The following is a 28,000-nucleotide window of genomic DNA, read 5'->3' as shown; positions in this document are numbered from 1 at the left end:
AGCGTAGGTTTCAGCAGGACTCAGATCTGTGTCCTGGACCCCAAGGGCCTATAATTCAACCTAAGATTAAATTGTCTTTATTTTTATCCTCATTATCCAGTTGGCTCATTTTGTGACTATCAGCCATGACCTTTGTTTCACATGAACTACCATCATGTCTTTCCTAATATTTGCAACTGATTTTTCTTTTTCTTTCTAACTTTGTTAAATTTTTTTTTGGTGGTTGTGCCTCATCCTTCCAAGCCTGAGATCATTCAGGCTCTTGCTTCTGGCTCCCAGCGAGACAGCTCACACCCATTAGGTGATTTACACACTTGATCAGCCTAATCCAGGGATTATCCACTGGGGACTTCCAGACCCTTGGGGGGGCATGTCCTAGAATGTGGGCTAGGAAAAAAAGACACCTCTATTTTTACCCACCTCTAACTGAAATGTAGCATTCCCTCCAAGCACGAACATGAGCAAAGCCCTCAGCAGTGTTAGCGTGTGGCTTGTATTCACAGCTATTTTCATATCCCACTGCAGTTGTAGAAATCTCAGAATGTCGTTTATCGTTACACTATTTGGCAATGTCCGTAGTTGTTACTAGATCTTGTTATTAAATATATTTAAAAGAACCATGTTCATATATAATTTTTTAACATTTTTGTGAACTCTTTTCAATTGACTTCCTCTATAATCATATATCTATACATACACACCCTCCTTTTAGTGGATTTTAAAACGTAATTCTGAGGCGGAATCCCATCTCGCCAGGCTGCCACAGGGGTCAATGGGTCAAACGAGGTAAAGACCCGAGGCCTAATCCACCTACCTCCCGGCCTCCTGCAAAGCTTGTGTTGGAGTTGACAAGGTTCATACATTCATGTGGGACCTCAGGTCCCACAGGCAAGGACCTGGCTTATGGAGACACAGAACACTATGTTGGGCAAAATACGTGGTAGGCAATGGAACGGGGAGGAGGAAAAAGAGAAGAAAATGGGATGGGGGAAGGGAGGGGCAGGAGGCAGATTTTACCAAAACCCCAAGAAACCTCACAGCTGTGGAAAACTCAACCTTTATTATTACCTGCCTAGTGCAGGGGATTAAAATTGCATTGAGCTAGATCCATATATTAGTGTAAAAATCTGTCTCTCTCCCCCCAAAAATGTACAAACCCAAGTGATTATAGAAAAACCAATGTGGCAGCTATGATAGAGATATCCAACCCCCGGGCCCTAGGCCTTTGCTTCCTCTTTCCCCTAATCCCAGTATTTATTCCACAGAGACATACAGGCTTAGAGAAGTTCTAGCTACAACATGGCAGATGGGAGGTGGGCATGACAGGGGTTTGGGGGCGGGATCAAGCCCAGGTCCAGTGTTTCAGAGGATGGAGGGGGAGAAGCCAGAGCTGAGGACAATTCCAGGAGTAGGCACAAGGGAACGTCTTTCTCCCATTTTTGTCCTCCTCACTCCACAAATTCTCAGCCAGTGGGGTCCAGTGTGTGCCGGAAAGAGAGAGGCTGGGGGGCACAGCCTTCCCTCCAGGAACCAGTGTTGTCCAATGGGGCCCAGGTGCTCCAGGGGGCCATGTCCAGTGTCTGCCCTGTATTTGCCCCCACCCTCCCCCAAGGGATGGCTAGAAGAGGTCTGAGACGGTCCCATCCACAGGGCCAGCTGGGTGGGTGGCAGAAGCTTCTAGAAGAGGAGCAGGAAGGGGGCATGAGGAAGGGAGGTCATCAGCTTCCTGGCAGGCCCAGCCCACCTTCGGTCACACTGCCCCTCTCTCAGAGGTGAAGGGCAGTTAGGGGGAGAGTGGAGGTGCCATTAGCTCCTCTTCTTTGTGCCACTGGCTTCCCGAAACCCTCCCTGAGGAGGGAGGGGCGGCTGGGGGTCATGATTCACGCTGTGTTGAGTGCATCCTCTGCCAAGAACCGGTGCAGCTGGGAAAAGGGTGGTCGCTGCTCAGGCTCCCGGCTCCAGCACCGAAGCATCAGCTCATACAGGCCCAGTGGGCAGGCAGGTGGCCGCGACAGGTATACCTACATAGTGGCAGCAGTGTGGACGAAAGGCAGAGAACAGAGGTTCTTCAGTCCCGAGATGACAGGCTCTGGCCCTCCCAGCCCCCTGGCCCCGTCTTCCGGGCTCCCGTCTGCTCTGACCTGCCGGCCCTGGTCCCGGAAGAACTCCCCTGCGTTCTCAATGACTTGTTCATCAGTCAGCTGCCCAAAGGGCTGGGCCCGGCAGAGCATCAGCACCTCCCACAGGGTCACCCCAAAGGCCCACACATCACTCGCGGTTGTGAACTTCCCCTGGTACATGGATAAGGCAACAGGCAGAGAAAGGCATCAGGCAACACAGACCCTCCTCCCTTCCCCACAGAAGGTCACGTGCACTCAGCACTTGCCCAGCCTGACTCTCTCCCAACGCTGGGTGCTCTACTCTCTGCAGCTGGCTGTTTCCCAATAGCCTGTCCCTCCCTCCCTCAGCCTCTGCCTTCTTTCTCGGGCTCTAGTCGTCTCCCTGTCACCTCTTCCCTCTTCGACCATCCTTCCTTTCCATCCTCCTGCCCTGTCTTCTGGTCCTGAGTAGCTCCCAACTCATCCCCACCTATCTCTACCCTCATCTCTCCCTCTGTCTCTCTTGCTCTGCTACCCTGGCTCCACCTCTCGTACCCACTCTTGGCTCCTGGGCCCTTTCCCATCACACCATAGCTCCCTGCTTTCTCCAGTCCCTGAGCCAGAGGGGACCTTACAGAGCACTGGACCAAAGCCTCACTTTATAGCTGCAGAAACTGCAGTTCAGGAAAGGCAAGTGACTGAGTGATACCAGAGCTCCAAGTGGCAATCTGTGGCCCGCCCTGCCTGCCTCTCTCGGGCCTCTCACCATGAGGATGCACTCCCAGGCCATCCACCGGATGGGCAGCACCGCCCGGCCCTGCACACGGTAATAGTCCCCGGCGTAGAGGTTCCGGCTCATGCCGAAGTCAGCAATTTTGATGGTGAAATTTTCCCCAACCAGGCAGTTTCTCGTGGCCAGGTCCCGATGCACAAAGTTGAGTGTAGCCAGATAGCGCATGCCGGAAGCGATCTGGGCGGCCACGTGCAACAGCATCGGGTAGCTGAGTAAGGGAGTCAAAGGCAGACGGTGGGGGGCAGCCCTGGTCATCCCCACCTCACAGATTCCCAGGAGAGGAGGCGTAGCTCCCTCCCCATGACCAGCCTACGCCGACTTCCCACGCAGAGAGCGGAGGCCCAGGTGGAGGCCAGCGTATAGGTGCCCACGCAACTTTCCTTTGGCTCAGCCGACCCCAGACCTAGCACTTTTATTACTCAACCCGATCTGGACTCGGGCAGTGAGGGTGACAGTGGCATGGGGAGATTCCTGACAGGCTGCACGTCCCTTCAGCACCCTCACTGTCATCATCGCCAGCCTTTCTGCCCTTCAAGTTCGGGGATGAGCATGTCCCCAGGCCCCCGCCTGGACCCGACTTGCCTCTTCAGCCCCTGCTCCCCTCTGCCACCAGGCTGGAGCAAGGGGAGAGGAGACCCTCTTGGGCACCCTCAGGGAAGAGCAGCCTGGGTAAGTGGGTACCTGATCGTGGGCCCCTGTGCAGCCTCCTCCTCCCCAGGGACCCCCTGGGCCGCCTTGCCCTCCAGCTGGTGGGCGCTGAGGAACTGGTTAAGGTCGCCGTTCTCCATGTAGTCGGTAATCATGCAGAGGGGGTCGTCCTGCACACACACGCCCAGGAGCCGGATGATGTTTGGGTCCTTCAGCCTCGACATGATCTTCACCTCCTTCAGGAAGTCGTTCCTGCAGAGGCAGAGAAAGGTAGTGGGGAAACGGAGGGACTGACCTGCCCTTCCCCCACTCACGCAGACCAGAGCCCCGCCCGGCACACATGTTCTCTCTGGTGACGTGGGGCCTGGGGCCTGGGAACCTCCTTCCCAGACACCCCTCTGTTGTCCCTACCATATTCTCTCTAGAGCACTCCCTCTCATCATGACCTCCCCTGCCTTCTTACAGATGCCATCCCTGGTCCTCACCTGGCATTCTTGGTGGCATCTGGCCGTAGGATCTTGACAGCTACCAGCAAGGGGTGTCCCTTGCGCACATTAAGGGGAAAATCAAGACTGACCAGATCTTGAGGGCTCTCTACCTCACACAGGTGCACCTGGAGAAAGAAAGTCATTTGCTAGGTGGTCACAAGGTTCACCAAGGTCACAGAGTCAACTGGGGTAACAGTCACAGACGACGGGTTCCTGGCCAAGGAGGATGTGTGGCCATGGCTTCCAAGCCCCAGATAGAGTCAGACACTACTGAGGGCCGGCAGGGATCATCCTTACCTCCCCAAACTGGCCCTCGCCAAGCTTCTCCTTGAAGCGGAGCCGTGACCGAGGGAAATCCACTCTGGGGGGCCCATCCCCAGCCGCCCCTGGGGGCAGCGCAGGCACAGCATAGGTGTTGCCCCCGGTGACGCCCTGCAGAGTGACAATGTCAGCCTCGGCATAATGGGGGACGCTGTTCTGGGGAGGCGGGGGTAGAAGCGGGGCGCCTGGCTTCTCAGGCTCCATGTAGTCCCCACTGCAGGCTGGAGGGGTGAGGGAAAGAAGACAGGAGAGGCGTCAGGAATAGCCCCTGAAAGCCGTGTCCTCCACACCCCGCCTCCCAGGGGAGCCCTGTCTCCCAGCTGGGTGAGACTGGGTCTACCCTCCATCATCTTCCTAGTATTCCACCCACCACCGTCAAACCAGAGGAGACACTGGCATGGGATAAGAGTTAGCCGTTCCAGAGTTTTCAGGGCATTGGAGATGGTTGAGCAAAAAGTATCATAAAATCTTATTCTCTAGGAATCCCAGCACATCCCAAGAGACCTTGAGGTAAGTCTTGTGTGGAAGAGGAATTGCTCTTCCCACCATCTGAAGGAGGACAGTCACCCTCCACTTTCCAAACCTTTGTCCCACTCACTGCCAGCCTCTCCCTTTCACTTAGCTGTTCTCCCCCCCGCCCCCCCTTCAGCCTTGGCCCCTCCCTGCCATGGTTATCCAAACCCTCCCTGAACCAACACACCAAGCTCAAAGACAAGCAGAGACGGGCACACAGAGAGGGGGGAGGGGAACAGTTCTTCATGGCCCGCACAACAAGGGGTCTACAGACAGAGGAGAGGAGGCAGAGCTGTCCCCTCTGAGCCCTGGAGAAGGGTGACAATGAGAAGGCAACACCAAGGGGAGGGAGAGCAGACAGAGAGGGCAGGGGCATGAGCCTTCACCTCTGGGACTGCAGAGAGAGGACACATGGGGGGAGAAGGCAAGCACCCAGGGTGAGAGGCCCTCCTCGCAGCTCTAGAGAGAGGGGAGAACAAAGGAGGAGTTACAGGAGAACCTGGGCCACCACCGAAACCGCCTCTCTGGCTCTGGAGAGCTGAAGAGATGGGGTGGAAGAGGAGGAGAGGGCAGAACTGAGAACCAGCGAGCTTTCTACGCCTCAGCTCAAGGGGAAGGCCTTAAAAAGGAGCAAGCAGCAGCAGAGGAGAGCTAAGGGCACAAAAGCATCTTCTGTGGGAACTCAGGAGAGCAAAAGAGGCCACAGTGAGGAGAGGATGGAGTGCAAGGTGTGAGGACTTTTCCCTGCCCCAGTAGAGGTACGGGGAGCCTGGCAGAGCCCAGGGGCAGAGGGGCTTACCCTGGGTGTTGGTGGGTTTGGCCCAGGCGGGTGTGGGGGGGCCCGGGCCTCGAGGGGGACGGGCGTAAGTGGCCAGAAGGAGGCGGTAGGCCGGATTGGAGAGCAGCAACGCTGTCGGGAGAAGGAGGGGGGGAGACACGGGGAAGGGATGAGACTCAAGGCTAGACAGACAGGAAGACCAGGAATAGGGCAGGACCAGGGCTGACGGGAACGAATGCACTAAGAGAGACAGGATAAAACAAGGACCTGAAGAGTGCTGGGTAGCTGGATGGATAATGAATGGATGGATAGATTGATGTCTGGATAAATGAATGGATGATGGATGGATGATAAATTAATGGATGATTGGATGAATGGATATATGAATATATATGGATAGATGGATGGATAGGTGGGTGATGGATGAATGGTTGGATGGATGGATGGATGGATGGACGAATAGATGATGGATAGGATAAATGAATGGATAGATGGATAGACAGATGATGGATGGATAGATAAATGATAGATACATGATGAATGAATGAATGATGTGTGAATATAGATAGATGGATAAATGGAAGGATGGATGGAGGGATGGGTGGAAGGAAGGAAGGAACATAGTGAGTCTAGGAGAAAGGAGAGGGGCCAAGAAGACACAATGAGAGGGCCCAACAGAGAAGATAGGACAAAGAGACAGGATGAGACCCTGGGGATTATGGGTAATACATGGGACATTCTTGAGGGAGATTATATGGTAGGGACATGGAATGACATAGTGGGTGGTGACCAGGGGCACAGATATAAAGTGAGTTGAAACTGGGGAAGACAGGAAAAGAAGGGAATGGGAAAGGAACACAATAAGAAAACAGGCAGAGAAGTGAGGTAGAACTGGAACAAGGCAGGTCTTACCAGAGCCGTTGGGGACACTGGGAGCAGAGTGGGGTGGATTCCCACGAGGCCGGGGCTCCTGATAAGGGGGTGGTTCTCGAGGGCCTGGGCGGTTGTTGATGAGGATGGTGTCCCCAGGGACAGAGAGATGAACTGTCAGCTCCTCTTCTAATACCCGACGCTCAGCCTTGTCATGGGGAAGGTAAAATGTGAGGTGTTACTGCTTAACACGTACATCCCAGGTCCTTGTTAAATGCTATACTCATGTTCTCTCCTTCGGTCCTCACAACAGTCCTGCAGTTGTATCTACTATTCACTTCACAGGTAAAGAAACAGGATCAAGAGCATTTAAGTGAATTCCATAATATCCCACGATGGAATCCCACCCAAATCTGACTGGTCCATAATAATGCTCGTCACCACCGGGATTAGCACCCAAAAGCTACGGGTTTGGGGTGTGCCAGACTTCTCACTCCTCCAGCTCCAGTCTCCACCTGTTCCCACACAGCTTCTGTCCCAAGAGGCTGACCAGTGTGGACTGCATCCACAGATTGGGTCTGGGTTGGCCAGAGAGGAGCCCCAGCAGTAGTTTGGAGGGCTGGTGCAAAGTGATGGTGGAAAGTGGGGGTGGCAAGTGACATCAGGGTGATTATTCTCCCAGCCCCTCCCTGAGGGGTGGACTCAGGCTAGTTGCATTCCTGAACCCAAGTCTGCCGCCCCCTGGAGGCGCCCTCTCCATAGACTCGCTCCCGGATTCTGGTAAATGCCGCCTCCTCTCAAGTCCTGGTGGATGATGTCCCATGGTGCCTGATGGTGACTGCTCTGTGGTGTCTAGCCCTGGGGAACTGCACTACTCTTGATTTCCATGTACTCCACCCTCACTTTTATAAGTGGTCTCTTTACTAAGCCCTCCCCCAACTACTCTAGTTAGGTTGTGCCCCGGGTCCCCAGGGACCCCAACTCTGCAGACACGTGGCCCGCCCACCTTGCCCCACCCATTTCCCCTTACCTTGCCCCGCCCACTTTGCCCCGCCCACCTTGCCAAGGAGCCTGCGCCAGTGCAGCCGCCAGAGCATGAGGGCGATGATGAGCAGCAACAGCAGGATGATGGCCACCAGGCAGCCGATGAGGATGGCCGTCGGGCTCCCCTCGGCTTTGGCCACGGGCTGCTGGCCCCTGGGCTCCAGCTCTGGCGGAGGCAGGGGGGTCAGGACAGCAGGAGGCTTCTCACCCAAGCTGGAGGGTGCCCAGGGAGGAGCGGCGGCACAGGACCCACCCGGAGGAGGGAGGAGGCCCCAGGGCTACTCACCCAAGCTGCTGAAGTTGGTGGGAGGTGGGCCAGGTGGCCACCAGGGGGCTGGTGGGAAGGTTCCCCCCAGCGCCGGGGAGGAGTCGTTCACCGCATCTGGGGAGAAGGAAGAGAAGACAGGGAGTCAGACAGGAGGAGAGACGCAGGGAGACCCCAGGGAACTCAGTCACCCAGCCAGGAGTGGGAGCAGGGTTGATACTCAACACATGTCCCAGCCAATCAGAAGGGGGGTGTGAATAGGGTCCTAGGGGTCTGGAGGTGCCTGGCTGTGGTGCACGTTAACCTTTCAGTTGCTGGATTGTGGGGAGATGTAGGGCTGGGGGCGGGGTGGAGAGCAGGGCGGGGATCCTGGTAGCAGGAGGCTTGGAGAAGAGGCTATTTCCCGACCTGCGCACAGTATTTCAATATTTTAATAGGCAGCACTGCCATACTCATTCAACATCAGTCCTGCGTGAGAGGCTCATAAAGAAAAGACAGAAACAGGTGAGGGAGAAGGGGGAGGAAGGGGTTCAAATGGCTTGGGAAGTCTCATGGGTAATGGGTAGATATGGGGTCAGGGCCGGGTACCTTGGAGCACTGAAGGGTGGCAGAGGTTGGGCACTGAGCCCACATCAGGGACTTACCAGAGATGAAGGAGATCTCACTGAAGAGCAACCAAGGCCCAGCAAAGAGGAAGCGGCACTGCAGAAAGCGGGCCACACGGCTGCCCAGTGGCACTGACACAGCTCGGGCTCTGGGGTCCCCCAGGCTGCCCCCCAGGGCATGGCGCACCGGCTCGCCCTCCCAGGCCATGGCCGGGCCCCGCTTGAAGCGACACTCCACCCCACCAGGCAGGCGGGCTCCCAGGGTGTGCATGTTGTTACAGTGAACCTGGCGGGAGGGAAGGAGGGACACAGGGTCAAGGCCAGGAGAGCCCAGTGAGCTCCCCAGGGCCACTCTCCCTGGTCTCAGAGCCCTGCCTGGGAGCTGGCTACACTTACCTGCATGGCCTGGAAGGCCCTGAGTCGGTCGAACTCAAACTCCATCTCCACATAGCCGCTGGGGAAGCTGAGGTTGCTCCAACCCACGTAGTCATAGCCTGGCCAGACCCGCAGCTCCTGGCTCTTCCGAAAGTCATCCAGCCCCACCACACCATCTGCCAGCTGGCCCAGACCTCCATACTGCAGCCTAAAGAGGAGGGGCCCAGGAAGAGGATGTAGGAAGAGAAGGAAGTGTCGCCTGTCCAGGTGCTCTGCAACCCCGACCCGGGCAGTGGCCTGGCCAACCTCATGTGGCTCTCTTCCCACCCCCAAGACTATGATGGGTACTCTGAGTCACATGCTGCACAAAGCACACACCATTTACCCTATGGTGTATTTATTGTGACAATTTCCAACAGATGTGTTAGCAAAGGGGTACCTTCTTCTAATTCACACAAAGCATCACAGGAGCTAGTGGGTGCTTTTCAATCCTGTTTCTGTCCCTTGAGGCCCCATCTAATCCATCCCCCTCCCCATTCTTCCATCTCACAGACCAGAAATACCAACCCCCACCCCACCCACTTGGTCCTCCCTCCCATCCCAGGCTCTGCGTCCTGCAAAGCCTGCTGTTTTCACCCGCCAACTGTGTGTGTGGTGTGTCCATCGTAGGTGGAGTCGTTGAGGTGCACGGCCTCAGCTAAGTACATCGTCTGCCCCATGGGGGCTGTGTAAGACAGGAGTCCATCTGGGGCAGGGCGGGAGGAGGGGTGTAAGAGATCCCAGCCTCTGTCCCCCCCCCCCTGCAGCAGTCCCCTTTCTCGTACCACCCCCCACAGACACACTGGCATGGAGGACACAATGCTGGCCAGTCTCCTTCTCACTCAGTGACCGCTTCCCAACAGGAGAAAGAGGATCTTGGATGTCCCTCTCCCCAGGCCCATGCCCCTCTCCCTAGGACAGGAAACAAATTATCAGGGGCAAGAAGCCTGAACAACTCACCCTTCCAGAGACAGCCATAGAGCTCCACCCGCAGACAGACACTCATGACCCGGTCAGCCCGGGGGTAGAAGCGAACCAGTCGGGCCACCATGGGTGGCCCAAGGTCCTTCAGCACCACTCCCCCAGGGTCCTCATTCCCTAAGATCACCTGTGGGCCAGGAAACAGGGTAGATGGGTGGGAAAGGCTCCAGGTCAGATTTAACTTCATCACCAGCTGCTCCTGAGCCCAGCCCACAATAGCCACACAGAGACCATGAAGGGGTCGCCAAGCACACAGGCTGTGGGGCTGCCAGGCATTTGGGAATCGAGGAGCTGCAGCACAGACCTCTGACACCGCTCTCAGCTAATGGTCTGTTCTCCCACTCCAGTGCCAGCTCTCCCACTTGTGCCTGGCTCCATCCATTTGTCTCAAAGCCACTCATCCCACTGTGCCGGATTCCACCCAGTCCTCACAGCTCTGCACCCCAGCTTCAGGCTTCCCCCACCCCATCCACTCCACAGGCATTGGCCCAGAGCCCTCTGTGCCTCAAGGCACATTCTCATTGGTGAACACCAGCCTTTCCCCTATAAGACAGTTCCCCAGGAGAAGCAGCTGTGAAGAACAAGAGGCCAGATGTGGGCCAGAGCAGCAGGGGGAGGTCAGAAAATGCTCTCTGAGGAGGTGCCATGGGGGGTGGGGGTAGAGGGGGACACTGAATGGAGTGAGGAAGAATCTGTGGACATGGGGGCTTTCCAGGCACAGAGAACAGCAAGTGAAATTGTCCCGCCGCTGTGGGATGAGCCCTAGCTTGCCCCAGGAAGAGCAAGAAAACCAGCGTGGCCCCCAGTGGGGCAAGAATAGGAGGCAGGAGGAAGGGATGCAGCAAGGGGCAAGGCAGGCCCAGCTTCGGACTAAAGAAGGAGCTCAGCTTTCATTCTGGCAGAGTGGGGAGCCAGTGAGGGCTGTGAGTCAGATGTGTGGCACCTGTCTCGCATGTTCTAAGGTACACTGGATGCAGCCTCTAGGGTGAGACCAGACTTCAGGCAGGAAAGGGCAGAAGCAGGGGGAACAGTGTGGAGACTACAGACGGCCTTCATCTAAGCGGGGAGGGTGGCGGGGATGGTGGGAAGTGGCTGGATTCAGGACACATCGTGGAGGTTAACAGACTGGACTTGCTGAGGCACTGGAAGTAGGAGGTGAGAGAACAAGAGGAATCAGAGCTATCATCTTAGCTCACGGCCTGAACAACTGGGCAAATGGTGGTCCCATTTCCTGAGCTGGAGAACACTGGGGGTGGAACCGGCTTGGGATGGGAATGGGACTCAAGTTCAGCTGGGGAAGTTGATGGCAAGTTCAAGACACTCATAGACACCTAGATGGAAAGGTCCAGCAGCTGGTCAGGTGTGCGTCACATGGAGCTCAAGGGCAGGAGAGGGTATGAACTGGAGAACTGTCAGTGGATAGGTGGCATTTAATGTGCAGCTAGAGGAGAGGACAGCTACCCTTCCCAGGTGGTATCCCTCTCAGCCTCACCTCCTGACCCCAGCGGTCCCTCCAGTCCATCCAGCGGTGGCCGTCCCGGGAGTACCGCAGCCGGTAACTGGGAGAGAACTCCTTGCCCAGGCCCCCAGCGTGCCGTCCCTGGGTGCCCACCAGAGCTACCAGGTGCAGCCGCCGCAGGTCCACCTGCAGGTACTCCTCCTCCTTGGGAAAGACCGGCCCTGCAGGGCACCATGCCCCATCCCCGTCGCTGCTCTCCAGCCTAGGAGGAGGCAGGAGGTCACAGGGAACATCTGGCCCTGGGTCTGCCTCTGGCTCTAGTATTTGAAGCCCACCCCCCCAGGACTGTGGCGGTTTCCTTGGCATTGGCCCTCGCAGAAGCCACCTGGCTTGAGCAGAGGGGTTGGAACAGAGGCCCCAGGAGTTCCCTCCAGGGCAGCCCCGCTATGCCAGATACCTGCTGTGGCGAGCAGCAGTGGAGTCTGACCAAGAGCTGGAGGCAGAGATGTCCCCATCCGGGATGGTCCGGTCCTGCATGCCCAGGGCATAGCGGCACTTGGCTGGGTGAATACAGGCACATAGAGGGTCAAGGCGCCTGACTCTCTGACTCCCAAGCCCCAGCCCTCAGGGACCCAGGAGCCAGTCTCCTCACCAGGGTCAAAATGTCCCTTCATATCAGCATCTCCAGTTGCCACCAGGAACAGCAGCAGTAGCAGAGATGAGAGGGCCCCTAGCCCCATAGTTCCTGATCCCTCGGGCCTAAGGAGGTGGGGGCAGCATCTCTGTAAGGGACAAAATGGGTAAGGGGGTAAGTTAAAGTGCAATCAGGGAGATCAGGTCACAGCCAGCAATAGTAGACAGAGAGACAGAATGGGCAACTTTGGGGATAACAGCAGTAAAATGACAATGGGAGTGGTTTGACAGCCTCAGCTATATTTTTAGAATGCTTCCCATGTGCCAGACACTGGGCTAAATGCTGGTCCCCTGCCCACCTAGCTGCCCAAAATTCAAAGACAAGTGGGGGACCCCAACTCCCTCCAACCTCACGGTCCCCTGTAGCCCTGCTAGGCCCAGTGTGGTCCCTCTACCAGCCACGTAGGCAGCACCTGGGAGCTTGGGAGAAATTTAGGGTCTCAGGCCCACCAGAGACCTGCTTAGTCAGAATCTGTATTTTAACACAATCCCCCAGTGATCTGTGCCCATGAATGTTTGAGAACCCCTGCTCTTCCTCACTGGGGACGAAGCAGCTTTCCCCCCTGCTTAAAACCTTTCCAACTGAAACCTCCTTGTGAACTGGGGTACTACCCTCCCCAGCCCAGTGCAGGAAAAGCTATTCTGACCTGTCCTCTCCTCCAGACCCTGGAATCCTGAGGGACTCCTAGCTCCACCCCTCATACCCCAGCTCTCCCTGCCCTGCCTTCCCTTCCTAAGACCAGACCACCTGTCCCCCCAGTTCCCACTTTCTGAAGGGGGCTGCCTCTGAAGGAAGAGCCCAGGGTGGAGGAAAAGGCTGAGTTGCCTTGGAGATGAGGGCGGGTCTAAAGACAGGGAAGCCAGGTCACCCCAGGAGGTAGGAGTGGGGGATACTCCCCCATCCCTTTGTCCTCCTCCAGCTGCTCCCACAATGCTCTAGGGCAGGAATGTAAGAGGCAGCTGAGACCCCACAGCTCTGAAGCAGCAGCTGAGGGGGCTGACTGAGTTGCGGGGGGCATCCTGCTATCAAAGGAGAGCTAGAACCAGAGGCAACATGCCTGGTCCCTTGGGGGTCCAGGAGCCAGGAGCAGGGGCCTGGAATTCCTGGGTGCCACTCTCCACCCCCACCACTGTGGGGAACAGCGGGCCCTTGTTCCCCTGAGTAACCTTCATGCCTATCCCGGATGAGTCATCAGAGCCAGACGGAGCAAGAGGAGCCCGGGCACAGATACAAAGACAGGCAGAGGATAGGAGGCAGGGGGAGGCAGGGCGAGAAACACAAAGCAAGAGGTAAATAGAGCAGCACAGAGCCCAGCAGAGAACCGCACAGCTGCCTGGGGCAATCCTCTGACATCCCCAATCCAGAAGACCTACCCCAACCCCACCTCACCCTGCCCCATTATAACCAATTACACACCAGGGGCCAGACACTGAGGCAGGTCCTTCACCTCCTCTCCCAACCCCCACCCCTACCCCACCATGGACAACACCCACACAGCTCTGTATATACACAAACACACGCACACACATGGTCAGACACGCGGACTTACAGAGCCTGCTGTGAACACAGGCTAGCTGTAGCACACACACCTCTGTGTCTCACAGACAACCTGTCCTAGGCTTTCAGTAACAGACATATGTGACATCCACGTGAACCCATTACACATGTAGACTCCCACCCAGCCAGGGCAAACACAGACGCTCATACACACATCGGCTCCATCCACACCTTGGTCTTCTTTAAAGTCCAAGCCCATCACTTAGTGAAGAACCATCTTCAGACACCTGTGAACATGAAATGACAGACACCACATGCTCCTGCGATCAGAGGACTGTGGAAAACACACACACTCTGGCCCTAGAGGGCAGGATCCCCATAGGACTGGGGCCCATCACCTAACACACACAGTGACTAAGCCGGAGAGAAGTCAGGGAGTGGGAAGTTGGACGCTGGAGTAGCAGTAAGGATGAGCCACGCATCCCCCATTCTGCTTTCACCTGTCTCCACTCTACCACTCAAGTCTGGACACACCTACATGCCCTCAGCAACAGTGAGTCTGAGCACCAGACTCTGGCTGGGGTGGAGGTGCTGAAAAGGAATGTCCAGCCAGCAGGGGACCTGTGGGGTGAAGGCTGGGGAGAAGGCGTGGGGGTGGGGGCACTGAGGAAGGTGCTCCTCATCTCTCGGCAGAACCAGGTGGCCATCCAGTGTGGCTGAGCGGCTGGCTGCCACTGGCAGGTCAGGCTGCCAGTCCCTCTCTGCTGGGCATTGGTCAGGTTGCCCAACGGGGAGCTGGTTGGGTGGAGGCCGCAGGGACTGGCCAGGTGGGAGGGCGGGCCCATTTCTCCGAGGGAGGAGGAGATGATTCAGTGGGGCCACTGTCTTCCATACTGAGTAAGGGAGCACCTGTCTCCATACTGAGTAAGGGAGGTCCTTCCTCAAAGCTGGAACACACTTTCCCGAGGTCAGGAGGTTCCTGCATTTGCAGACAGTAAGCCAGAGTGCCGGGGAGGCGAGCAGGGACGGGCTTGAGGAGCTGGACAACCGAGTGCAGCCGGGAACGTCCCGCCTCTCGCGTCGGGCCCCCACCCTCCGGCCGCCGCGCTCGCCCCTCCGCCCCGCAGGGTCCTCCGCCGTTCTCCCTACCTCTCATCGTTCTTCCCACGACCCAGGCGTCCGGCCCCGGAGTGCGGCCGCGATGCCAGCGTCCCGGCGAGGGGAGGGGAGACGGCGGGAGCCAGGAACGGGAGTGGAGGCGCCGGCGGGGCTCGGGTGTCGGCGGCGGCTCCCAGAGCAGCTGTCGGGGGCCTGTTCCGGGGAGAGGAGCCAGGGCTGGGCGGCTCTGGCCCAGGCGCCGCCTCCCTCGCCTGGCCCCCCTTCTTCTTCCCTGCCGGCTCCCCCTGCTCGGCGCGCTCCCGCCGCGGCCCTCCCTGTCCCTCCCGGAGCGGTAGCCCCACCGCCCCGCCGCTCCCACGCCCGGCGCCGCCCACCAGCCCAGCGCTCCGCTCGGCCCCGCCGCGCCCCGCCCACCCACATCCCCAGGCCCAGCCTCCCTGGTAACCACCCTGCGGTCCCCTCCCGCGGTGCGGTGTCCACAGCTCCCTTCACCCACCCCTCCAGGTTTCCCACAAGAGAGACCCGCCGAGCTGAGGCCTCGGTGGCCGGCTGCAGCCCGGCTTGGGGCCTCCCACACACCCAGGCCCCGTGAGGGGATGACCCCCCTCCCTACTCCCCCTTTTCTGGGCTCAGTTCCTAGAGAGGGAGGTGAAGGGGAGCAGCCCCAGGGCACCGGGAAGGAGCAGGTTCCCACAGGCTTGGGGCCCAGCCCAGAAGCAGGAGTGTGGATGGGGGAAGGGAGCAGGGTTCACCTGTCCAACAAGCCCCCCAGCCCTCCAGACCCACTTTTCATACCAGTCTTTGCTTCTCTCCGGCACCCTCTGGGCCTCTGGTACTCTACACCCCAACCTCCATTGCTCCAGAGCCTGACTGGCCTGCACCTCTCTGCTAGCCCCTTCCTCTCTCTACTTCCGCCTTCCAGTTACTCCCCTCAACTCTACTGGAGTCCAGGCTCCCAGGCCCTGGTGCCCTGGGCTCCCTGCTCAAGGCCCAGTAGTCCTCCTCAGGGCAGGTCTCCCTCAGGCCCAGCCAGCTCTGGACCTGGTGGGGTTGAAGGGTCTGATCAATGGCAAGAATAGACCTCGACAAAATGAGTGGTGGGGAGGAGGGGGGCGGCGCAAAGAGAAAAGCAGACACAAGGAGACTGGGTAAACAAATCCAACAGACAGCGAGCTGCTGCGTGGGGTGGGTCGGACAGAGAGCTGTGCTGGGAGGTGCTCAGTGCGCTGGGCACTCCTGGGGCCCACCTCTCCAAACCCCACCTGCAGACCCCTAATGTCACCAGCGCAGTAAGCTCTCTCCATTGCATAGCTCCACCCCATTGCACCTCACAGCAGATATAAACTCACCTCACGTGCAGTTCCAGACACCAGTCCCAAGAAAGAAACACAAAGTCCCACCCAGACAAAAGATCACCAGGAAGAGACTGGCCCCTGGGAGAGCCAAGGCACAGATGGGCGCGAGCTCCAACCCAGGAGACAACACACAAATCTAAGGGTTCCCCACCTGCTAAGGGACTCACTAACAGACAGCCCAGGATCACTCAGAGAATTGCCTCTTCCCATCGTCCCCCTCTGACCAAACCCCAGGGTTCCCCCAGAGCACCTACCCTCAGGACACGGTATGGTCGCAGGGGAATCTGGGCCGGGAGAGGCTGGGCGGTGGGTGGAGTCATGCTGGGGGTGGGGCCAGGGTGTCCCTAGTAACCTCACCTGGGCAGCTCTTACACTCCGGTGGGACATTCCACACCCCAGGCCCACGCTGACCCGGGCCAGGTGGCATGGCTGTGCCAGACAGAGGGACCCATTACGAATAGTAGAGTTAACCATAAAATCTTGAAACCCTTGCCCCCTATGGCGCCCCCAGGAGAAATTCCTAATCGGTGATGCCCACCTTAACCCGCCCAGGGCTAGAGGAGTGGCAGGGATGCAGGGCTGGGGCCCTGCGGAGTCAAGTGACAGTGGAAAGGGGGCTGGAGCCGACCGGAATGCGGGGCTCGGAGCCGAGATTCCCAGGGGCCAGTGAGGGAAACCCCAGCCATCCCAGGGCCCCAGAGCAGCACCAAGACCAAATGTCCACCCACCTATCCAGAGCCCACACCACATCTCCTGTGTCACTCCCAACTCCAGAGGCCCTGTGTCCTCCTGAGCCCCCAAAGGACCCTCCCCTCCCCCATCCATGCCCTTCCATGCAGGCTTCCCTCAGAGAGGAGGGGAAACCACTGAAAAAAAAATGTGAGGAGAGGCATGTAGGAGAGAATAGCTTTGGGCCTACAGACCACCTGGCCAGGGCAAGGATGCCCAGCAGGACCAGTGAGAGGGAGGATGAACCGTATTGAGCCCCCCATGAGCTGCAGTCCCCTTCCCTGGAGGTACAGCTGCCTCTGGAACAAGCGAGCTGGGTCAGCAGCTGGGGAATGTGAGAACTGGCTGGTGGTGGGCAGGGTGAGGGGGTAGACAAAGCCCTGGGCATGAGTCAGGCCTGGGTACAAATGGGAAACTGAGGCCCACAAGTGGAAGGAGGAGAAAGATGCCACTGAGCTCAGCTGTGGGTGGCCTGGGGCATGGAGAAAGCTGGGACAGTGGTGATAGGACTCAGACAGGCAGGAGATACAGTGAGCCCAAGGATGAGCGGAGCTCAGAGAGGAGGGAAAGGAGGTGAAGCGCACGCCGCCCAGCAGAAGGTGGAAGCCGGAGGTCTGGGGAGGAAAATGCTGGACTGAGCACGAGGGAACTGAGTGGAGGCAGGGGAAAGGGTGGGGACACTTGGAGAGGAGGGCAGGAAAGTGAAGATCCCTGAGCAGTGAACAGACAGACCAAGGGTGTAAGAAACAAGGACAGAGAACAGAAGAAAGGTTTGCAGTGAAACTGAAAGATGGGGGAAGAGGAGGAAGAGGGTTAAAACACAGGGACATGGGGAGATGAGAAGAGTAAGAGGCTAAAAAAGGACGGGGCAACTGTGAGACAGACCACGGGGGACAGAGGTAAAAGAGGAATGAAACCTATTTCATTTCTGGGCATCAGGACACAGAGGCTGCAGACCTACCCCTGGGGACACCCTAGACCCTCAGCCCACAGTGTGAAACTCTATGCTCCATCCTTCCCCTCCTCCCTGCCAGGCCTGCCAAGCTCCCCTCCTCCCACCACACCTAGAGCGTGGACTGCCTGGTCCCTCCCTCGAGGGGAGGGCCCAGCTAAGTCCCCACTCCTGCCCTCACAGTTCAGCTCTGGTTTCCTTCTTCTCACCTCCAGCTCAATTCTGGGTCCCAGCCCCCCAGTCTCAGGCCTTTGGGGTTCCAAGTCTGAAACTGCCAATGCCGCCTGGCTTTGTCCGCCCTTGGGGGCCGGGAGCAGCTGCCCGGGCCAGCTGCCCCAGCTTCAATGTGACCATGGCAACCCAGCCTGGCTCCCCTCGCCGAGCCTCCCGGCCCCCGCAGAGAGGGAGGGAGCAGTCTGGCCGGGGAGAAAGGGAGGGGAAGCCGAGGACTGGGAAACTGAACCAAGGGAGACTGCAGACAAAGAGCCCCCGAACAAAGGGAGATAAAGAAAGGCAGCTAGGGGGAAAGCTGTGCTGGCTTTGGCTGAAGGCTAGGAGGCAGTGGGTGTTTGGTCCGGCCGAGGGGGAGGGTCCAAGCAAAAGGGACAGACAGCCATGAGGTGCGAGAAGAGAGACTAGAATTGGCGGGTGGTCCTTTAGGGACGTCCTGGATCCCTAACAATTCACTTCCATCTCTCAGGATTTTGTACTGTGGGGAGAACCAAAATACCAGTTTCTTAGTTGGTTGCCCCCAATTGTACCAGTGGCCACAGGAAGTACCGGAGACCAGAAATCACCTTCAGTTTTCAAGAACAGCCCCAATTTTAAACATACTACTCTGACCTGTCCCCTCTGAAGTATAAATGTCCTTGTCAGACAATGTACTCCATTTCTTGGTTTGGAAAAGAGATCTCCCAAAGCCAAAGATGACTGATTGGGCGTGGAGGGGCGGGGCAGGGAGGGAGCAGTGCGGATGCCTGTCACAGCACCCGAGGGGAGAGGATGCGGAGCGCCAACTGCGGATGGGAGGGGACAGCAGCAGGGAGGCCTGAGCGCGGTTACGTGGACGTGCGGTGGACTGGAGCACAGGGTCTGTCCGGGTGAGTAAACCCAGAAAGGTGAGGTGAGGGGATCTTATTAGTAGTTCGGCTTATTCTGAAGGTGAGCAGGAAGGGCCTTGGGGTTTGCGCTGGGAAATGGTGTGACTAGATTTGTGTTATTTTCAAAGTGGTTTCTGGTGGCAGTGTTGGGTGCACAAAGCAGAGCAGCAGCTGAGGGGGGAGGAGTTAATCCATCTTAATCCCGTCCACATCTGCCCGGTGTGTTCCCCCAGCCCCTCAGCCAGGAATGCCGTGAGGAAACGGGAAGCTCCTACAGGAAAGCTGTGCACATGCTAGGTGTTTTCCTGGTATTTTCACCTATCATTCGGTCGTCTCTCTAGGTCCTCTAAGATGGGTGGGGGAGGGCTCTTCATAAAAAGATCAATGCAAGTTGCTGCTTCCCACCCAGGACTTCTCCTAGACCCTCCTCCTTACTCTTCCCTAGAAGGGGGAGACAGAACGGCCTCCTGAGTCCTGCCCTTCCTCGCAAACCCCACCTTTCATCAGTCTTTTGTGGGCCTCATGGTGCCTGCAATGACCAGGAAAGACACTGGGGGGCGCTTGCTGCACATGTGACCGGCACTACTGCAGAAGGAAATGAAAGCCTGGAGGGAAAGAGATTCTGTGGTGGAAGGGTGGGGAAGAGCTGCTGGGGGGCAGATGGAAGGGGAGAAATAAGAAAGGCTTAGTGGAAGCTTAGGGTAGCTACAGGGCTCATTAGGGTGAAATATCCTGATAGTCACATATCAGAAATGTTGTAATTTACAGACAGAATCTTAGAATCTTGACTTTCTCTTTCCTGTTGTCCTTTGCCAAATGCCTGTGGCATTCTCAACTGCCCTTGGCCTCTTCCTGATGATGGCAACTGATTACTGGATTGCTAGATGCCAGGCTGTGCCCTTAGCACTTTCCCTAATCGCCTCATTTGACCCTCACCGAAGCTCTGTGAAGTGGCATTTTAAAATAAGCCCACTTTTACAAGGGCATAAACTGAGGATTAGAGAAGTCAAGTAGTGAGCCCACAGACACACAGCAACTGGCGATCTAGAATTCAAACCTGAGTCCTTTTGATTCCAAAGGCAAAGCTAGATTGGAGGGTCTTAGCCGTCATTATTTCCCCAAATCTACGGGTCTATGATAAATTCTATCCCTTCCTGTTAGTCCTTGAAGATCCTCTAACTTCCATCATCTCCCAAGAGTAGTGGTGGCCCAAATCATTCTTGTTTGTTTAGGAAGAATGTACAGTGAGCCAACAATGGCAAAAGATTGGATTGGCTCCAGGTCACACTGGAGGTCAAGGCCAGTGCTAGGATAGTATTTCTCAAACGGATCTCAGGTCCCTGGGCTCCTTAGGACCCATGAGTGCCCTGTAAAAATTATTAAATTCCATGTTTTCATTTCATTGGTAGTTTTTCAAAAGCATCATAAGCTTGCTCTGGATCACATGTAACTGACCTCGGCCTTGCACGCATGTGCCTGCACTCAGTCGTCTTACCTCCGAATAGTCAAGTTAGCATTTTTTAATTGTCTGGGTTGCATTTGTACCAAGCGTCCAGTGGACATGTACTGACAAAGATTTCTTAGTAATTTGAATAAACAAGTAGGGGGAAAATTGAGTCATAACCTGGCACACAGTGGAATATTGTGTTAAATTCAAAAGAACTTGCATTAGGCCATAGGTGTGCATGTTGCCAGCAGCAACTGCGTTTCAGAAAAACAACTGTTCATCACGTCAAATGACTATTGGTTTAAACTGCCTTTCTATTTTTGTGTGTATTTATTGCTACTCTGTTTTGGTTTTATAACTGCTTAAGTTTATAACTGCTTAAGTTAGCTGTGTGTGCACATGGTTTGCACATATTTAAGTAATAAAATAATTTAAGTCAAGTCCATGAGAATTGTATTTCTTCTAAAACGTTTCCTACATTACTCAAGTTCCAGCCCTCACAGCAGGGCTAAACTAAACCTGGGCCTTCGGGAGTCTCCCAAGGAAATCTGTGGTGATGGAAACCTGTTAAAGGCCAGTAACCTCCCCACCCTCAAGAACCAGTGCAAGGAAGTTAGAAGTGGGGCTCTGGGTTACTGAGATGGGGGAGGGGGTCACAAAGTCAGGAGGTCCTAGGACAGGCACCTGGGGAAAAGGCCAAGGAGAATTTACATGACAGAACCAAGAATTGAGGTGAGAATGTATAGAATTTTCCCCAAAGAAGCATACACAATTTTTTTAAGGAAATTGCAGTGTCTATGAAAATGTTATTAAGTTGGTGCAAAAGTTATTGCTGTTTTTGCTATTGTTTTTAACCTTTAAAACCGCAATTACTTTTGCACCAACCTAATAATTATGCATAATAATTTTACCCAGCAGTTCTACCTCTAGATATTTATCTTACTGATGGATATATTTTACAGGTTGCAAAATTTGTACAGGGTTTCCATTACCTTGTTTGAAATGAAAGAAAGAAAGAAAAGGAAAGAAAGACAGTTAAATGTTCATTAATAGGGGTGAATAGCCACAAAAAAATGTGGTTGTTTTCATTTATGTTTCTCCAATAGCATACCCTGAGACAAGGATTTGAGAAAAATAGTTTATTTGGGGGAGCCCAGGAAGCACAAGTGAAGGGTTGGGAGGAGTGAGACGGGGAAGGAAAAAGAGCCAATACAGTGTATATTGATAAGTGTTGGGACAAAGGAGCTCTGTAGAATGCTCCTCAGACTTGTCCCCCCAAGGAATGGAGAAGTTTCACCCCCTGTCATAGTCAGTTTGGGATGCAATAGCAAAATACCACAAACTGGTGGCTTACACAGCAAACGTTTCTTTCTCACAGTTCTAGAGACTGGGAAGTTCAAGATCAAGGTGCCAGCAGACTTGGTGTCTGATAAGAACAATCTTCCCCGGGCCGGCCCGGCCCGGTGGCTCAGGCTGTTAGAGCTCCATGCTCCTAACTCCGAAGGCTGCCGGTTCGATTCCCACATGGGCCAGTGGGCTCTCAACCACAAGGTTGCCAGTTCAATTCCTTGACTCCTGCAAGGGATGGTGGGCAGTGCCCCCTACAACTAAGATTGAACACAGCACCTTGAGCTGAGCTGCCTCACGAAAGGCTCAGTTGAGTTGGTTGGAGCGTGTCCTCTCAACCACAAGGTTGCGGGTTCGACTCCCGCAAGTGATGGTGGGCTGTGCCCCCTGCTACTAGCAACGGCAACTGGCCCTGGAGCTGAGCTGCGCCCTCCACAACTAAGACTGAAACAGGACAACAACTTGACTTGGAAAAAAAAGAAGTCCTGGAAGTACACACTGTTCCCCAATAAAGTCCCCAATAAAATCTGAAAAAAAAAAAAAAAAAGAACAATCTTCCTGCTTCACAGGTGGCTGCCTTCTTGCTGTATCCTCATATTGGGGAGAGAGAGCTTGAGAGCTCGTCTCTTCCTTTTCTTCTTTTTCTTTTTTCTTTCTTTCTTTCTTTTTTTATTTATATATTTTTAAAATAATTTTTGTATTTTTCAATTTCAGTTGACATACAATATTACATTAATTTCAGATGTCAACAAAGTGAGTAGACGTTTATATAACTTATGAGGTGATCACCCTGATAAATCTAGTGCCTACAGGACTCTATACACAGTTATTACAATATTATCGAATATATTTCATATGCTGTACTTTACATCTCCATGACTATTTTATAAATACTAATTTGTACTTCTTAATTCCTTCCCCTTTTTCACCCATCCTCCCAACTCCCCGTCCATCTGGCAACCATCAGTTTGTTCTCTGTATCCATGAGTTTGTTTCTGCTTTGGTTGTTAGTTTATTTTGTTCTTCAGATTCCACATATAAGGGAAATCATGTGGCAGTTATCTTTCTCTGTCTGACTTACTCCACTCAGCACAATACCCTCAATCCAGGTTCATCTATGTTGTTGCAGATGGCAAGATTTCTTTCTTCTTTTTTTTTTTTTTTTAATTTTTTTAACAGGGCTTTGTTGAGGAGCAGTGTATATTTCTAGGATTTTTTCCAAGTCAAGGTGTTGTCCTTTCAATCATAGTTGTGGAGGGCGCAGTTCAGCTACAGTTCCAGTTGCCGTTTCTAGTTGCAGGGGGCACAGCCCACCATCCCTTGTGGGAGTTGAACTGGCAACCTTGTGGTTGAGAGGACGCGCTCCAACCAACTGAGCCATCTGGAGCTCAGCCGCAGCTCAGCTCAAGGTGCCGTGTTCAATCTTAGTTGCAGGGGGCAGAGCCCACCATCCCCTGTGGGATTCGAGGAGTCGAACCGGCAACCTTGTGGTGGAGAGACCACTGGCCCATGTGGGAATCGAACTGGCAGCCTTCGGCATTAGGAGCACAGAGCTCCAACTGCCTGAGCCACTAGGCTAGCCCTTTTTTTTTAATAAGAGAAGTCCTTTCACTTCCTGAAAGAAAGAAATGTTGTGTTTCCTTTTAATTTTACTGGGAAATATTAGGGAACAGTGTGTTTCTGCAGGGCCCATCAGCTCCAAGTCACTGTCCTTCAATCTAGTTGTGGAAGGCGCAGCTCAGCTTCAAGTACAGTCGCCGTTTTCAATCTTAATTGCAGGGGGCGCAGCCCACCATCCATGGGGGAATTGAACCAGCAACCTTGTTGTTGAGAGCTTGTGCTCTAACCAACTGAACCATCCAGCTGCTCCTCTGAAAGCTCAGTTGCAGCTCATTGTCTTCAATCTAGTTGTGGAGGGTGCAGCTCATTGGCCCATGTGGGAATTGAACCAGCAACTCTGTTGTTCAGAGCTCGCTCTCTAACCAACTGAGCCATCCGGCCACCCCAAGATTTCATTCTTTTCTATGGCTGAGTAATATTCCATTATATATATCCACCACCTCTTCTTTATCCATTCATCCAATGATGGACACCCAGGCTGCCTCCACATCTTGGCTGCTGTAAATAGTGCTGCAATGAGCATATGGATGCACCTGTCCCCTTGAAGTAGCATTTTCGGTTTCTTCAGATAAATACCCAGAAGTGGGTGGGATTACTGGGTCCTTCTTTGTCTCTTGTTATAGCCTTTGTTTTAAAGTCTATTTTGTCTGGTATAAATATTGCTACCCCAGCTTTTTATTTTTCATTTCCAATTTCATGAAATATCTTTTTCCATCCCTTTACTTTCCATCTGTGTGTGTCTTTCAATCTGAAGTGAGCCTCTTATAGGCAGCATATGTAAGGGTCTTGTTTTCTTATGGGCCTTCTTTTCTTATTCATTCAGCCACGCTATGTCTTTTGATTGGAGCATTTAATCCATTTACATTTAAAGTAATTGTTGACAGAGATGTAGTTATTACCATTATATTATTCATATTTTTTATCTTTTTTCCTTGTTCTTAAAGTAGTCCCTTTAACATTTCTTATAATATTGGCTAGGTGGTGATGAACTCCTTCAGCTTTTCTTATCTGTGAAGCTCTTTATCTGTCCTTCAATTCTAAATGATAGCTTTGCTGGGTAGAGTCATCTTGGTTGTAGGTCCTTACTTTTCATCACTTTGAATATTTCATGCCAATCCCTTCTTGCCTGCAAAGTTTCCGTCAAGATATCAGCTGACAATCTTATGGGAGCTCCCTTGTAGGTAACTAACTGTTTTTCTCTTTCTGCTTTTAAGATTCTCTCTTTAACCTTTAACTTTAATTATGATGTATCTTGGTGTGGGCCTCTTTGGATTCATCTTGTTTGGGACTCTCTGTACTTCCTGGGTTTGTTTGTCTCTTTCCTACACCAAAGTGAGGAAGCTTTCTGTCATTATATCTTCAAATAGGTTTTCAATTCCTTGCTCTTTCTCTTTTCCTTCTGGCACCCCTGTGATGCTATTGTTGGTACGTTTGATGTTGTCCAGAGGCCCCTTAAACTATCCTCAATTTTTCAGATTTTTTTTTCCTTTTTGCTGTTCTGATTCAGTGTTTTTTGTTACCTTGTCTTCTAACTCACTGATTCAATTCTCTGCTTCACCTAATCTACTGTTGATTCCCTCTAATGTGTTCTTTATTTCAGTTGTATTCTTTATTACTGAATGGTTCTTTTATATGTTTTCTGTCTCCATTTTTATTTTTCCTATGTTTTTATCGAAGTTCTCACTGACATCTCACTTAGCATCCTTATAATCAGTGTTCTGAACTGAACAGTGTTCTGAATTATAAGTCCATTTTGGCTGCCTCTCTGTGTTTATTTCTATGTATCAGGTAGGGCTGCTATATCTCCCAGTCTTAATAGAGTGGCCTTCTGAAGTAGGTGTCCTGTGAGGTCCAGTAGCACGTTCTCCACGGTCACCTTAGCTGAGTGCTCCAAGAGTGTCCCTTGTTTGGGTTGTGTGTGTTCTTCTGTTGTAGTTGAAACTTGGTTGCTGTTTGCACATCAATGAGAGGGATTGACCCTCAGGCTGGTTGGTTGTGAGGACTGACCGTGACTATAGTGCAAGAGCTGTTGTGCAGAGGTTCACACTATGAAGCAGGATTCAACTCAACATGACTCTGGTGCCTGCCAAGTCTGCCATTTTTGTGTGTTGTACACAGAGGCACCTGGGTGGTGCTCCAGATCAGTCTGAAGTCAGCCACTGGGTGTGCTGGCCCCAGAACCACCTGGCATGAGCCACAAAGCAATCCACACATGGCTGCCACCCACACTTGGCTTGGAGGTGCCTAGGAGAGGCTAAGCTGTGAACTAAGGCTGGCTACAACTAGTGCTAAGCCAGAGGTACAGGACACACTGAGGCCAGATGCTGCTTGTTTAGGGTTTGCAAACCTTTGAGAAATTTTAGGAAAGTCCACAGCATGAGCCAAGACAGGCCATTTATATGGAAAAGCCACTGGAAATGACTTAAGTGGGCCTGCACGTTAGGTGGGACAGGGTCTCAGGGATTCACCCCACCAGGTTGAAGAAGACTCAGATATGATGACTGCCTGCATCTGCACACTGGGTAGGGGAGGGCTCAACAAAGAAACTATGGCTTCTGCCAGCATTTCTGTCTGGGAGAAAGCGGCCCCAATAGCCCTTACCTTGAAGCAAGACAATTCAGTTCCTCCCTGTATGTCCCTGGCACCTTTCAAGCTGCTGCTTTAGCACTGGAACTCAGAGAAAATGAGTCCATCAGCAAGTAAGTCCTTGCACAAGCCCTTTAATAAGAATATCTGGGATTCCAGCTGCCCTCTGTCTCAGCCACACTCTCCACTGGTTTTTTTCAGCCAGAGGTTTTGGGACTTCTCTTCCCAGCACTGGGACCCCTCGCTCCTCAGAGATGATTTCCACAGCTGAGCTATCTCTCCTGATTTTTAACTGTCATACGTGGGTGTAGAATCTGCTCATTCCATGTCTCTGCCTCTCCCACCAGTCTTGAAGTGATTTCTTCTGTATGTCTCTAGTTGTAGGACTTCTGTTAAGTTAGATTTCAGGAGATTCTCAGTGATGGTTGTTCTGTAGTGTAGTTGTAATTTTAATGTGGTCATGAGAGGATGAAAGCACAGCATTTATCTACACCACCATCTTGTCTGGAAATCTCTTCCCCTTCTTCTAAAAGCACTAATCCCATCATGGGGCCCCCATCCATATAATCTCATCAAAATCTAATTAACTCCCAAAGGCCCCACCTCCATATCCCATCACATTTGGGATTAGGGTTTCAACATATGAATTTTGGGGGAAAGGATACAAACATTCATTTCTCCCACAAAGTCTTGTCTCTCATTGGTGGGAGGGGTTGCACTTGCATATATTAATTCTATGGCACTTCTAGGCTGCCTTCAATGACTGAGCAAGCTCTCATGGCACTAGAGAAAGCCAACAAGCAGAGACACAGAAAGACTGGGGAACCTGAGTAGTGTATATGTGTCCATAAATACGTATGTGTGTGGAGCTATGTGAATGCTATAGAACAACATTTGGAGGAAATCATAGACGCCTAGGGATGGGGAAGGAAATGAAGTTTTACTTTATACTTTGTACTTTTCTGTATATTTTAATTTTTTATAATGAGCTTAATGAATTTTATATTTAAAAAATAATCATTTGAACTTAGCAAGAGAAAAAAACTGAGACAATAATGGCCCTATCCCAGCCAAACACCATGGAAAAAAATGTGGCTCCCTCCCTACTCCAATCAGCAAGGGCTGACTGAGGAACCTAGACTTCCTCTGGTACCTGGCTATAACAAAACACCCCTGGAAGGCCTCCTCTCCCTTCCTGAGGTGGGATCAAAGATGACTAAATGAGGATTCCAGACTTTCATCCCTGCTCAATAGCAAAGAGCCCCTCTAACAGGGCTCTTTTTTTAGAACTGAAAAATTCCATAATGAAAATTAAAAGTTCACTGAATGGGCTCAATAGCAAAACGGAGAGAACCTATGACTATAACAAAAGACCTAACATTTGTGTCATTGGGGTCTCAGAAGGAGAGTAACCTGAAAAAGAATTTGAAAAAATAATGGCTGAAAATTTCCTAAATTTGGCAAAAGACATAAACCTACAGATTCAAGAGGTTGAACAAACCAGAAACAGAATAAAGTCAAACAAATCCACATTAAGGCACATTATAATGAAACTCTCAAAAAACAAAGATAAAAAATCTTGAAAGCAGCAAGAAATGACACATTACCTATAGGAGGAAAGCAATTCAAATGACAAAAGCCATGGAAGCCAGAAGAAAGTAGCACAGCATTTTCATGTGCTGAAGGAAAAGAACTATCAGCCCAGAATCCCACGTTCATTTAAAATATCCTTTAGGAATGAAGAGGAAATCAAGATATTCTTAGAGAAAGAAAATTAAGAGAAATTGTCATCAGCATACCTGCCCTAAAAGAATGACTAAAATAAATTATTAAAACAAAAAGGAGATAATAAAAGAAGGAATCTTGGAACATTGGGAAGGAAGGAAGAATAATGGAACAAGCAAAAATATAGGAGGAATACATTTTGTCACTACTTAATGTCAAGTTTGGCCATGTGACCTGCTCTAGCCAATGAAATGTGAGCAGAAGTAACATATGTTACATCCAGGAAGTAGCTTCAAAGGCCAGTGTGTAGTTCTCCATGACTCCCTCTGGGTCCTGGTGTGAGATGACAGGGACAGAAACACAACCAACATGAAATAGACGTACAGCATGAGCAAAAAAATAAACCCTAGATGTTGTGAGCCTGGAAGAGTTTGGAGTTTTTGTCACCATACTAAAACGTAACTTTTCCTGACTGATGTATAATCCTTGATACATTTGCATAGCTCTTTTGTGCTCCTGAACCCTTTTCTACATTATTTCCTTTGAACGTC

General features: G+C 52.8%; 1 protein-coding gene across 8 annotated transcripts; it reads right to left on the bottom strand.

The window, feature by feature from the left end:
* Positions 1-1,041: 1,041 nt before the first annotated feature.
* DDR1 (discoidin domain receptor tyrosine kinase 1) lies at positions 1,042-17,985 on the bottom strand. Of its 8 annotated transcripts, XM_019717383.2 has the most exons (20): positions 17,834-17,967; positions 14,619-14,780; positions 13,701-13,756; positions 11,931-12,060; positions 11,736-11,838; positions 11,312-11,540; positions 9,799-9,946; positions 9,436-9,544; positions 8,821-9,007; positions 8,464-8,710; positions 7,841-7,936; positions 7,569-7,720; positions 6,553-6,718; positions 5,662-5,772; positions 4,326-4,570; positions 4,026-4,153; positions 3,574-3,792; positions 2,866-3,100; positions 2,142-2,291; positions 1,042-2,021 (listed from the first exon to the last, which is right to left on the bottom strand). In XM_019717383.2, exons 4-20 carry the CDS (start codon positions 12,016-12,018, stop codon positions 1,881-1,883), a joined length of 2,754 nt encoding a protein of 917 aa, XP_019572942.2. In that variant the 5' UTR covers positions 12,019-12,060; positions 13,701-13,756; positions 14,619-14,780; positions 17,834-17,967; the 3' UTR covers positions 1,042-1,880. The 8 variants fall into 8 exon arrangements, with proteins under 8 accessions (XP_019572942.2, XP_074188736.1, XP_074188737.1 ...); XM_074332635.1 differs by lacking the exon at positions 5,662-5,772 and having other exon boundaries at positions 17,834-17,985; XM_074332636.1 differs by lacking the exons at positions 5,662-5,772; positions 13,701-13,756.
* Between the last annotated feature and the right edge of the window lie 10,015 nt (positions 17,986-28,000).

The sequence above is a fragment of the Rhinolophus sinicus genome, linkage group LG05, assembly GCF_036562045.2.
Source record: "Rhinolophus sinicus isolate RSC01 linkage group LG05, ASM3656204v1, whole genome shotgun sequence".
In the NCBI taxonomy this organism is placed as follows: Eukaryota; Metazoa; Chordata; class Mammalia; order Chiroptera; family Rhinolophidae; genus Rhinolophus; species Rhinolophus sinicus.
This window is presented reverse-complemented; position numbering and strand designations above follow the sequence as displayed.

Excerpts from the sequence above, each read along its gene's own strand:
- DDR1 (XM_019717383.2), bottom strand. The coding sequence starts at position 12,018 with ATGGGGCTAGGGGCCCTCTCATCTCTGCTACTGCTGCTGTTCCTGGTG. Across the intron at positions 8,711-8,820 it reads GGGCCTTCCAGGCCATGCAG|GTTCACTGTAACAACATGCA; the intron begins GTAAGTGTAGCC and ends CCCTCCCGCCAG. Across the intron at positions 6,719-7,568 it reads GGCGCAGGCTCCTTGGCAAG|GCTGAGCGTCGGGTATTAGA; the intron begins GTGGGCGGGGCA and ends CCCCATGACAAG.